General features: G+C 35.6%; 2 protein-coding genes across 2 annotated transcripts; one reads left to right on the top strand and one right to left on the bottom strand.

Annotated features, from left to right (window-relative positions):
* Positions 1-299: 299 nt before the first annotated feature.
* Positions 300-1,546, top strand: LOC110862284. The gene is made up of 2 exons (XM_022111465.2): positions 300-644; positions 1,027-1,546. Exons 1-2 carry the CDS (start codon positions 415-417, stop codon positions 1,424-1,426), a joined length of 630 nt encoding a protein of 209 aa, XP_021967157.1. The 5' UTR covers positions 300-414; the 3' UTR covers positions 1,427-1,546.
* A 2,834-nt stretch (positions 1,547-4,380) lies between these two features.
* LOC110862267 (carboxypeptidase B) lies at positions 4,381-7,358 on the bottom strand. Its single transcript, XM_022111445.2, has 11 exons — positions 7,015-7,358; positions 6,318-6,396; positions 6,183-6,246; positions 5,981-6,064; positions 5,712-5,724; positions 5,471-5,631; positions 5,243-5,314; positions 4,956-5,160; positions 4,805-4,893; positions 4,678-4,735; positions 4,381-4,618 (listed from the first exon to the last, which is right to left on the bottom strand). The coding sequence occupies exons 1-11, from the start codon at positions 7,293-7,295 to the stop codon at positions 4,480-4,482; spliced, it is 1,245 nt and encodes a 414-aa protein (XP_021967137.1). The 5' UTR covers positions 7,296-7,358; the 3' UTR covers positions 4,381-4,479.
* Between the last annotated feature and the right edge of the window lie 4,665 nt (positions 7,359-12,023).

Genomic DNA, 12,023 nt, shown 5'->3' with positions numbered 1-12,023 from the left:
CTACCAGATGAATACATATTTATTATTGATCCATTCTTCATGCCTGTACCTGGAGTCAAATAAACTAGTTGCATATACATATAGTACCACTTACTTGTACATATATTAAGTAAATATTTACCACCGCTTTGAAGGATTAATAAATTATTTGACTTAGATACACGTAAAACTATATATTTACGTAATTCTTTGTGTACGTAGATTCCATCGCTCTTTGCGTGATTGCTTAAAAAATATATTTCGCTATTTACAAGTTGAAATATTTTAATTTAATTTTTTCTCGCAAACATGACAACGTGCTGTAAAGCAGAACAACATTTAGTATAAATTTGACACCACTTGGTCCACTTGACATCAATCTTACAACAAATGTGACACATTCACTTTTCTATTTCCCCAGTAAAAAACTTCATAATGGAAGCACGATTATTTTATTTTCTCGTTTGCTACGCTACGACCACGGTTTTTGTCACGTGTCTGGATACCGGCGTGCCACAGTATCTACTCGAATATGTTGGGGTCCAAACTAACGAGAAATGCTTGCCTGGTAACCATTCTCTAAAACTCAACTCAACAATTGACGAAGAACAAGAACTGATTCTACCAGGAGACCAGGAATCTCTCTTTTTCAATGTGATGGGATTGTAAGTTATTACCTCAGTGCGAATTTAAATGTTAGAGATTCAGTTATAGCCAAAATATCAAATCATTTCTTCAAGAAATGATTTGTTACACAAGCCAAGAACTTTTTTGGCGAGGGCACTTTAATTTTGGTCAAAATTTGTTTCAAAATTTTGGCAACAATTTCTACAGACTTTAATTTTATTACCCCCTATTTACAAAATACAATAATACGTGTAATAATTTCGTGCAAATACTTCTACCTTTGCGAAATAAATTGTATGGATACCTAGCAGTCTTGTAGTGATTTTTGCCTTATTATACATATAAATAAAGTTCACGATTAAATAATTTCAAATATTCAGGGTACGATTCATGACAGGCGGTTTTTAATTATCTTTATAGGTGGAGGATATCCCAGCACATGGGTTGGTATTTTGACACTATTCTGGGTGGAGTTGGCGACAAATGTGAACAATTGCGTTGGCCTATGAATGATGAACGAATGACCGCTATCCGATTCGGGGATCCACTCCAGGTCCGGAAAGAAATTCATCTTTATGACTACTATAAGTTTTATGGAATGCGGTATACAGCAAACGGATCGACGCCTTCAGTGTCTCCACCAATACGCGTTAGATCGTACCACTTCACGGGCAACTATTCCTGGACATTATTTTCTGGACAGAACTTCACAGGAAAATCGGTTTGTCGTAAATCGAAAATACAAGGAAGAGATTGGGGAATTACATACGGTGAAGTTTTCGAAGGTTTTGTTACGCGAAGTGTGAGGGAAGGATGTTAAATTAACGATTACCTAACAAATACGTATGCTATCGAATAAATTTACTAATTAATTAACTTATGTAATTCATTTTTATTTACGTCAAAAATAAATCCACAGGGCACTTTAGTATATTATTTACTAGTGGTTGTATCGGGATAATTCTTAAGCCTTGGATCAGGGCTAGAGATCTTCATCAAAGTTAACTGATTAAAATTAAATTGTATTAAGCATAACCGCACATATGTATGTATTTAGTTAAGCACCTTATATTGAACTGCTATAGAACTGATAAATATCTGCTGGACAGAATGTAGTGTACAGAGGTTCGGACACTGATCTAAAGGTTGTTTCAGCAATTTTTCTACCCGCATTGTACCTATTTGTTAAATGATTAACTTCTTCAATATGAGGTTTATTGTTATCCGCCAACAAGTCTACAATTTTTTCATAATGAAACTACTAATACTAAATAATAATAATAAAATTTTCAACTGTTCGTTCCCACCAATTATGGGTTAAATTTTCCAAATATTTCTCGGTGAAATCTTCCTAAACTAACGAAAATAATCGATTAATTCTAACGAAGGGTCACTATAGTTGTGGGCTGCCCGTAAAATGCGCAGTAAACACATAACTAAAAATTTGGTTGTGCAAAAACTGTTTTTAATAGCCAATAGTATGAACTTTTGATTGATATATGCGATTGGATTTGCAGTTGTGGCTAAGGTAAACCGATTTTGACCAAATAAATTTTACTTAGTAGGAAATACAATCAAATAATATTTAATGTTATATGTACGAAAAAACTTGTATATAATAACAGAGTGAGACAAAAACGAAAAAGTCCACATTTTCATCGCGTCAAAAGTTTAACCTCACCTGAAGATTTGTAGTTTTCTTGCCGTTATTCCTTTAGTTTTTGGTAAATTTTCAGTGACCATATTATTCAGTAATATTTTACTGATCATTTATTCGTGCAAAGTCAAAATGAGAAATGCCCCCGGCAGATTATAGCCGGTCAAACTCCACCTTTCGATGTATCGGCTATACTTGTAAAACCAGATTGGTTTTGAGACGTGATGGTTATAAATAATCTCTGAACTATGAAAATCCATAATCGGGAAATTCACGAAGACTTTGCATCGTTAGCTACGCTACCTAGAAAGGAGAATTGGAATGAAAATTGATCTGCGAAGGGAAGTTTAGGTCCTATTTTGGGCCACAACTTTTTATGATTTTATTTTGAAGGTTGTAATAGGTGAATTATAAATTAGTAAGGTAAAGTTGAAAAAAATTACCCCCGACCACTTTTCCAGGCCAGAAACCGAATTTTTTCACTGATCATGTTTTTTGTCTTTCGGAGGGGAATATCCTTTAAACCGAACATAATTCCTAACAACGCCATAGGAAAAAAATGAAGCTGCTTAACTTGTTTCATCAGGAAACATCATGCGAACCTATGAAAATCACACAGAAGGAAACATTTTGCTTGAATGCCTAACTTTTCCCGAAAAGCGGTCAATTTTTTTTGGTTTTTATTTTTTTTTGTCGGGCCTTTTTCGTTTGTTTCGTATCAATTTCTGACTTGGTCATACACCTATGGTATGGGGACATCACATATAAAAAAATCAGGGGTGGAGTGTGTCACAGTTTTTTTGGTAAAAATCGGTGAATTTGCCTAGTCATAAGAAATTTTAACAAAAATTTTAGGTTTTGATTTTCCACATCGCAATTTGGGCTTCCAGTCCGTCTTCAGGCATGTCAAACATATTGTGACGTTCATGTTATTAACAAATAATATGGGGTGGGGTATATATAAAACGGCTTTTGTGCTACCAACATCTGAAGTTCCCTAAACATGAGAAAGTTGGAAAAAAATCGGAGTTCTGATTTTATATACCGCTTTTAGGTAATCAATCCTGTGTCCAGCGATTTCGGCGACATTGATCTACTCGCCACAAATATTTTGTGAAAGAACTATGGGTGGGTTTTTCGCCGTTTGTCATGTAAAATCGTAAATGCTTGTAAATTAAGATTAAGTTAGAGAAAAACCATGTTTTGCTTACTTCCGAGACTTTTAGAAATAACCAAAATAGGCCCTAAACTGCCCTAGTTCTTCTCGCATCTTGAAGGCCAGTATTTAGTTTGCACAATTAAAAAACTTATTTTGCTATGCGAAACTGAGAAATCGTAATGAATCCCCTCAATATGTTTAAACATATTATATAAAAAACTAAAAATTTAGCTAACCATAACAAATTATTAAAAAAGTAAAACGCAGACTTGTTTTCAGTATCAATTATACATATCGATTAATATTTAACATTTTCCTCCTGGCTTATTAAGATATTTAAGATACAAACAGTGAGACCAAATGAAGATCATCCCCTTAACGAGTTCTTATCTCGACATGACCCAGTGCAGAGGGAACCCTGAAACTCTGTACACTTGAGCATCCACTCATTGACGCGTAGTCACGCGTCGTCGATTTTTATGGTCATCGACAGGTCAAAGGTTAGAATTTCTGGAAATTAAAACAAATAATTCGAAAAAAATTCCTGAATAATTCTTTTTAACTTTTAATATTTTTTATTAAATGGGAAAAGCGTTTTGAAGAAAAATGATGTATCGTATGACCGTGTCCGATTTTCTTGACACTCGCAGGAATTTTTTGACAAGGTAATGTTGAAGTGTCTAAAATCGCGACCTCGTCGATAATCAAAAACCTAGAATATAAAGAAGTACATAAAGAGTGTGCGTATACTTTTGTATAGATTGTTCCAGGTGATCGTCGCCTTGGTGATAGGCGTACTTGGAAATTAAGCAAATAGTTTGCGAGAAAATGTTTGCCTCCTCACTATTTGGCAAGGCGAAAGTCGCAAATTATGTTGCGATGCAATGTTTTCGAAGATTATGAGTACCCTCAACCATTGTGGTAACTCACTAAGAAAATTGAAGAATCAAAGTCTTGAATTATTTCGCAATACGGATATTTTATTTTATTCTGATACTAATCTCTACACATAGTTTCCTTCATAGCTAGATGAAATTTAGCCTGAGCCCCTCCCATCTTATGGGACTGGATGTCTGGCAGCCAAATCGGTCAGGATGACATTGAACCCGTCCATGAATTCCAAACAGCTTGGAATAATTTGATCTGGCGGCAGAAGGAAGCCATATCGTCCAGTGTCTCGCATCTCAAAAGTGTAACTAAACCCGGAAATAAAATTAGCTTAAAAAATAAAAACTCTTAATTATATACTTCCTACGCCAAGTCGGGGTTGTTAATTCCCTTCACGTGATCTCCACTTCCACCACTGGCGACATCTAGTGAAAAAAGAGTTCAGAAATATTAAAATTTCCATTAAAAAAAATATTCTTCACTTTTGTAATTACATAGAAGCTCGACAATATTTCCAGGGGTGAATTGAGTCCCGTATCGACGCGCAATTGCCGCGGCGGCTGCATTTCCAACCGTCATGTGCCTACAAATAAGCGCCATTTTCAAATTAAACCCTCTCCAAGAATCAAATATCTTGTAAATCACCTGTTATGATCGGGAATGCGACCTCGAGCAGTTCCATATGAGATAAGGATAAGTTGACTGTAGCTGTGAAGACTGAGGTAAAAGACGAGGTCATCAGTTTGGGCGATACTCTGGATAAATGCGGCCGTAGCAGAGACTTCCGGTTCGGAAAGGGCGGACACTCCCATGAAGGTGTCGCTGCAAGGAGCATTGCTAGAACCACCGGCTGCGGGAAGAAATATTTGAAAATTTAGACAACTTATTGTGACCACAGGTTTTATTGGGTTAAGTTCCAGTGGATTACGTACTATTCCAATCGAATTGGAAGTTCCTGTTGGGGTCAGCACCCCTGCAGGTGGATCCTGGAGCAAAGTTGGATCCTACAAGAAGAAGTGATAATTAAGAATAAATTTGATCAAACTGGGGCGAAGATGGATATGTGCGGGAATTTCAAACTGGCACGCCAACCAACTTCCCGTTTAAATTAAAAGTATAAATGGAACCTAAATGGTGAGCAAGATAGAAATTTTAATTACGTGTCTTTCTCCACATTCGGTCAGTGCTTCGACTGTACGTGTACCCGTCGGGGTTGAGCATGGGGGCGATGACGAAGTTGAAGTTGTCCAACCAGTTGGTAGCATCACCACTGGTGAGCTCCTTAATGATCCAGGTGCACACGGCGTTGGTGATCCATTCCCTAATAATTAAATAATTAACATAAATATTTCAAAAATAGCTACCCATATTATGTAGGTGTGAATTTGTTGGTGTCCCCACCTCGCGTGAATGTCTGTAATTTAGATAAATAAAAGCTTAATTAGGGTGTGAATACATAAATAACTGGAGTAAATCTTTTGCAGTAATTAAATCGGAGTGAAATTTACTTAAGGCGGAGCAAAATTTGACATTACAACCCTTGAGTAAAATTTGCCTAACTTGGAACAGTTTTTAGTCGCCATTATAAATTTGGAGAAACTTTACCCGACTGGTTGTGTAATCTCATATTTGACTAAATTGTATTTGTGGTGTTTTTATAAATGACTTACTGGCATCAACCCAAATCACAGGCTTGCGAGTGTTTCCCTTATTCAGTCTGATATAGTTTAGGTCCCGACCTTCGTGGGAGCGCCCTGTTAAAAATAGGTAATTTCGTTTCTTTTGTTCTACTCATTGTTGGAGATAGTTAGTTAAGAATTTGTAATTTCTTAACGATATTTGTGAACCCTCCCTGTTGTTTTATTTTCTTACCGTAAACACCCGTGGTGGCAATGGTTGGGTGAGCGGCGGCCGTCTCGTTGATAAAAGCGTTAATCTAAATAGTAATTTAAAATGTTGAAAATATTAATTCTTATTATTTAAATCATTTCGTTGAACCACACCCACCTCATCAACGGAATAATAAGCATCCCAGCTCAGCCTTGGATCAGCCTTGGCGGAGGCTGCCTCTTCGGCGACGATAAGACTGGAAATGAAAAATTTGTTAGAAGACGGGGGTAATTTGTAAAAAAAATGAAAAAAATTACTATGCAACCCCTGCCATGTAACCCTGCCAACGTCTAACCCACCCTCTTAAACGACCCCCCCCCCGTCAGCTTTAGCGTGGCTAATAAATTGCGCAACACCAAAATCACATCCACCTAATTCCGCCCAGTTTTAACATGTTGCGCAAATTGACCGGAAATATCCTGTTACAAAGATTTGTTGATGATTCCAACCTGGCTAATTATGTACATGTCGCCGAACCGGAGGGTCATGCCATTAATTCTCCCCCAGAAATATACACGTGTCCAATTGGACCGTCCAGAAACTACGTGGCACAAAAATTGTCATTTCTCTGCGCCTCTGTCCCCCCGCCTACCGCAGTTACTCCCACCATTATCGTGTGGCGGAAACTAGACCGTAACGCACCTCATGGTACCACCATCCCCCCTATTACGTAACTTGGTATATGTATGCATGGCCCCTATTTCACCAGTGTTGCGAAACTCCACTAACTTCTATCCCACAATATTAATTCCCCCGAGGGCCAATACACCTTACGCGGCCAATGAATATTTTTATACTAAAATTTTACACCCACCTCTGAACGTCCCCGAGCATTTCGTTAACTTCAATCTTAAAGTCGGCCAAGTCTTCGACCATGGCTTGAAGATGGGGTGGCGTCATAATGTCAACGGGATAACCGACATTCCTCACATGTTTCCAGAAGATGACGCCAGGATTGTTTTCCTCCAAATTGAGCAGGATTTGTCGCTGTTCCTCATTTTGTGGGGTAATACGGAAAACCTTGTAATTCGCGTAGTTTACCTTTGTCGACAAGGCGACCGCCAAACAGGCCGCCAGGACGAAGACGATCTTCATTGTTACGATTTTTCACGATTATCCACACGCGAGGGCTTGCGTCGCAGGAGTGAGACATATATGGAAAAAGGTGTCAGATTTATAACCATGATCTCATTAACAAATTGACAAGCAATCATTTATTCAGGTGTCACATTCAATTGATTGATTTGATGCGGAATTTACTTCATTGTTGTGCAAGAGATGGGTTTTGTTAAATAATGACGATCACTCAATTACATACACGTATACTATGTACATTTTCCACTTTGAGAGACGTCATTGCAATCCGATTCACTTATCGGGATGGAATAACCTTATTTATCTGCATATTGTTGTAATTAATTACAAAATTTGTTTGTAGTCGGGTGGAATATCTGCCATTTTGCGCACGGAACTTGGGCTATTGTCAGGAGTCAAATTGATATTTTCCTTTCGTCCTGGTTGGTTTTTACGTTTAATCGATTATTACCACAAGTGGTGTGACATTTTGGTGAAGTATGTATGTAAATACGTACACTCTTAACAAAATCAATACTATTTCAATACCACGCGGTATACATATATGACTCTACCGCTGTAGTATTGATTTAATACTAAATAGTATTGTCGCTGATACCGGAGCAGTAAAAATAGTGGGGTTATTGGTATTCACATTAAACCGTGTCAGTATTATATGGGGTGCGCACTGTGGTATTATTCTTATTCACTGTGGTATTGAATGATGGTGAGCGCTCTATACCACCTAGTATTGCATGCGTTGAGCATATTTATACCACGCAGTATTGTGTAATTACCATGGCAGTAATGAATGCGAAAATATGGTAATGAAACGTTTCTCGTTTAATTATATTTTTTTATTGCACAATTAAACGCTTAACGTAGCAATTACAATTATTTTGAATTAAAACAACATTTATAAACATACATAGATAGGAATAATAAATAAATATGCACCCAAATATTAATTAACATGTTATTTGACAAAATTTACAGCTAAATTCTTAATACTACACCACTTATCTAAATACTACAAGTAATGTCTCGAAATCACGAAATTTCCAGCAACATTGCAATTATGCTTCAACTCCATGGCATCATGAGTAATTAGATTATTTACATTGACTACTTTAAAAATATTCTCCGTCTCCTTAATTTTATAGGCAAACAGATGCCGATCAAAATACTCGGTGTCCAGCACTTTAAGAATTAATAGACAAGTATTTGATTCGTATAAAATAAATTCATAAATTTGGCCAAACTTTGGGAAAACATTTCCCATCTCATAACACACAATAAAGCTACGCTTATAATTATAACCGTTGTACCATATTTGATTTGTACTTAACATTTCATTCTTCCCACACAAGGTCTGAGTACATAAAAATATATTTAGTGATTCAATTATATCAAAAGAGTCGTCATAGTCGGATAAATTAATTTTAAAAATTTCATCTGTTTTTAAACCAAAATGTAATTCAATGTTTTTAGAAACACGAGAACTATACTGCTGGTGTCTCACTGCGAGAGACAGGCAAATATTTCTGAAATTTCTAATATTATGCGCAATCTGGGCAAAATAATTGTGCTTGCCCTCAAACCGCATTGTCCAAAGAGATAATAACGGGCCTGACTGTTTTATGACATATGGATAATGCACCATAAAATGGTGCTTAGGAATTAAGTTATTATTAGGGAAAAGAGTTTTAAAAAGGTTATGATGTTTTGAAATTGCAACTTCTAACTTATTAATTAAAGTCTCTGTAAATATTCTGGAAAATATAATGCTCATGCATTTAAGTAATTGCAAAATTAACTCCCAATATCTTAAATGTTCATCTGTGATAATTAAATCACCTAAAATAATAGGGAGAAATCTAATTAAGCACCAAGTTTGTGCCGCTTTTTGCCCAATTTTATTTCCTTTCCCATCAAGACGTATAGGGTTAGGTTTATTTTTTGATTCTAAGTAGCCAAAGTCAAACGCCAAAATCCTATGATTCACAGTTTCAAGGTCAAAGCACCCCACACAAATTAATTTTTGCAAAACTAATTTAATCTCGTATGGAACCACCCCCTCCAGAAGGTCATGCATTATGTCAACCGTAGGGGTATTTAAAAAGTTAAAATATTTTAAAGTGTTCAATTCGCATGGACTTTGAACCCCAAATGTTTTTGAGTTTAAATGGTCTAAATAATTTTCTGAATTACGAATAGACATTTTTGTGTGATCAAATTGGTTCTGACAATCTGTCTTGGAAATACAGCAAATACGACAAAAATAGTTTGAATTGAATGATTCTGTAAATCCCAATAAGGAATTCCCGCCTAAATTATCAAAAACTACAGAGCAAATTGTTCCTCGAAATATTTCCCGTCCAATTAATATACCCGTTATTTCTAAAATTCTGATATCAGGAAGAATGTGATTTAAAATAGCATTAAATCCATATTTCTTAGCATCCTCGCTGTAAAATAGAGCGAGTAAATGAATTTGTGAAAGTTGAGAATTTAAAAAGTCTGGAAAATTTCGTAAAATGAAATAAATACCACCAAGTTTGTGCACGCCTTTTTTTGACCCCAAAGGATTGACTGTCTCGAAGTCATCATAAAATAATTGCAATTGAATGGCATTCTTATAAATTGAAAATAAATTATTAGATTTAAAAGACTCTGAGTCTGCAAAATTTCTTATAATTTTGTCATCTGAGTTTTGTGTCTTGAAATATTGAAACAATTCAGGAGTTCTAATTATTTTTTCGAGTGTTTTAAGAAGAGGAACATACATAAAAGTATCCTCAACAATTACTTGTTGGCGTTTATTATTTCTTACATTAACCTCAGTTCTGTTACCTAAACTAATTTCGACAGGAGAGATAATTCTGTCCCGTTTCTCAAAAAGTTTTTGTCGCTGATAACCAGAACGTACTTTTCCGAAACCCGACAAGAGGGTACGTATTTGAGATCCTAACGGATTAAATTCGTTACTAAATGTTTGCGTTCCTAATCTACAAATTACATCAATAATTTCTGTAACTAAATACTCCATATCTTTGACAACAAAATCTACGACGGAATTATTCACACCCTTCGCCATCAAAGACGCACAAAAGTTGCCTAAACTATCAATAATTACTTCAATACAAGTATCAACAGTAATGTTTTCAAAAACCTCTGGGTCTTCCAAATTGGTTGTCTCATTTGAATTTGATTCTAAAATATTATTAAGACTTTGTATATTCTCCTGTTGTAAACTTATCTCGTGAGATTTACAGTGACGTAGATACCCACTCCAAGTAAATATTTCTACATTGCACCCGTCATAAGGACAAATTGATTTAGTAAAATTTATATGTGTAATATTATGTGTAAACTTAATATGGTCGTGAAACTCACTAACCCCTAAAATTAACTTCTGACACCTTGGACAAATAAACATTATTCCAATCTGCTTTCCGCTAGAATCCCGTGCAGTTGTGATGAGACTTGCTTGATTTTCCTTGAGAGATCTGTTTTGTCGACATCAATTTTATAGATGAATACTTGCAAAAATTTCCAGACTCCCTGCAAATTCTTGTCGTATTCCGCAGAAAAAACGTAGTGTGACTTGAATAAACGATCAATGGCTTCTGTGGAATTTGTCGCGTCAATAGGAAGAAGTATTTTGTCCACTACAAGGAAAAAAGATACCAAATTCTTCTTGTCTTCTCCAAGACAAATTAAATTGGGCTGTCGCTTTTCGTCACTCCAAGTGTCCAAGATTGAATTGAGGGGTGTTCCGCTCTAAAATAGATTTAAATAAATTTAGGTAATTTTCTTAACATATTTGAAATATCGCAATATTAAAACCATTTAATATCACAAAATGTCTATGCACAAAAATACTTTGTAATACGAGACCATCAACATCTGTGCACACGTTGTTTTGCTGCGACTTCCCTTCGCCTTCCCTTGCGCCGCGGGGGGAATTAAATGTAATAATAAAAACAGAGCAGCTAAAGATTGATCCCACTGATCTGTAAAGTCATGCCAAAAATTTATTTAATTTATTCTGATAAGGAAAAAAAAGTTATATTATTTTAACTTATACCCGATTCCTCAGCTAAATATTTGGTTACAGCAGGTGACGAATTAAACTCTTTAGCTTTAATTAGTAGTTTTGATGAAAATACTGGCCATGAATTTGTAAAGTTGTGTTGCGATTCTTCCTTCATCAGTGAGAACTCAAACGAAATCTACAAAAAATAATTTCCAAATTAGTTAATAATTTTCATAACTTTCATTTCCAACGGTTATGTGATATTTTTTACCATAAAATCGCATTCTTTGAATTTTTTGTAGTGGAGAAAAATAGACTGTGGGTTGCTTTGCCTCAGATAATTCCTGTGATGATAAGTGTTAGTAATTAATTCTTTTAATCTTTCTTTTCCTGTTTTTGCGCATGTCCCGTTCAGCAGAAGAATTAAACTCTCATATTGTTGGTCGTCAGCTGGCTCTTCGTTTCTTGCTGTTTTAACGCAGGGGCCACCAGTAGATCTTTTCTTTGTTTTTTTTGCAGAATTCACTTTTTGAGACGTGTGGAGAATTTGATGAATTCGTCTCAATCTGGTCTGAATAAGTCCAGACCGGCTGACTTCGTCAAATAAAATGTCCTGAAATTAATTAAAATAAATTTATTCATATACATGTAATATAACATATTAATTAGCGCATTTATGTATTAATTACACAAAAAAATTACCATACCAA

Source organism: Folsomia candida, unplaced genomic scaffold (assembly GCF_002217175.1).
Source record: "Folsomia candida strain VU population unplaced genomic scaffold, ASM221717v1 Fcan01_Sc053, whole genome shotgun sequence".
Taxonomy (NCBI): domain Eukaryota; kingdom Metazoa; phylum Arthropoda; class Collembola; order Entomobryomorpha; family Isotomidae; genus Folsomia; species Folsomia candida.
Note: the sequence above shows the minus strand (reverse complement) of the source record. Positions and strands in the feature narration are given on the sequence as shown.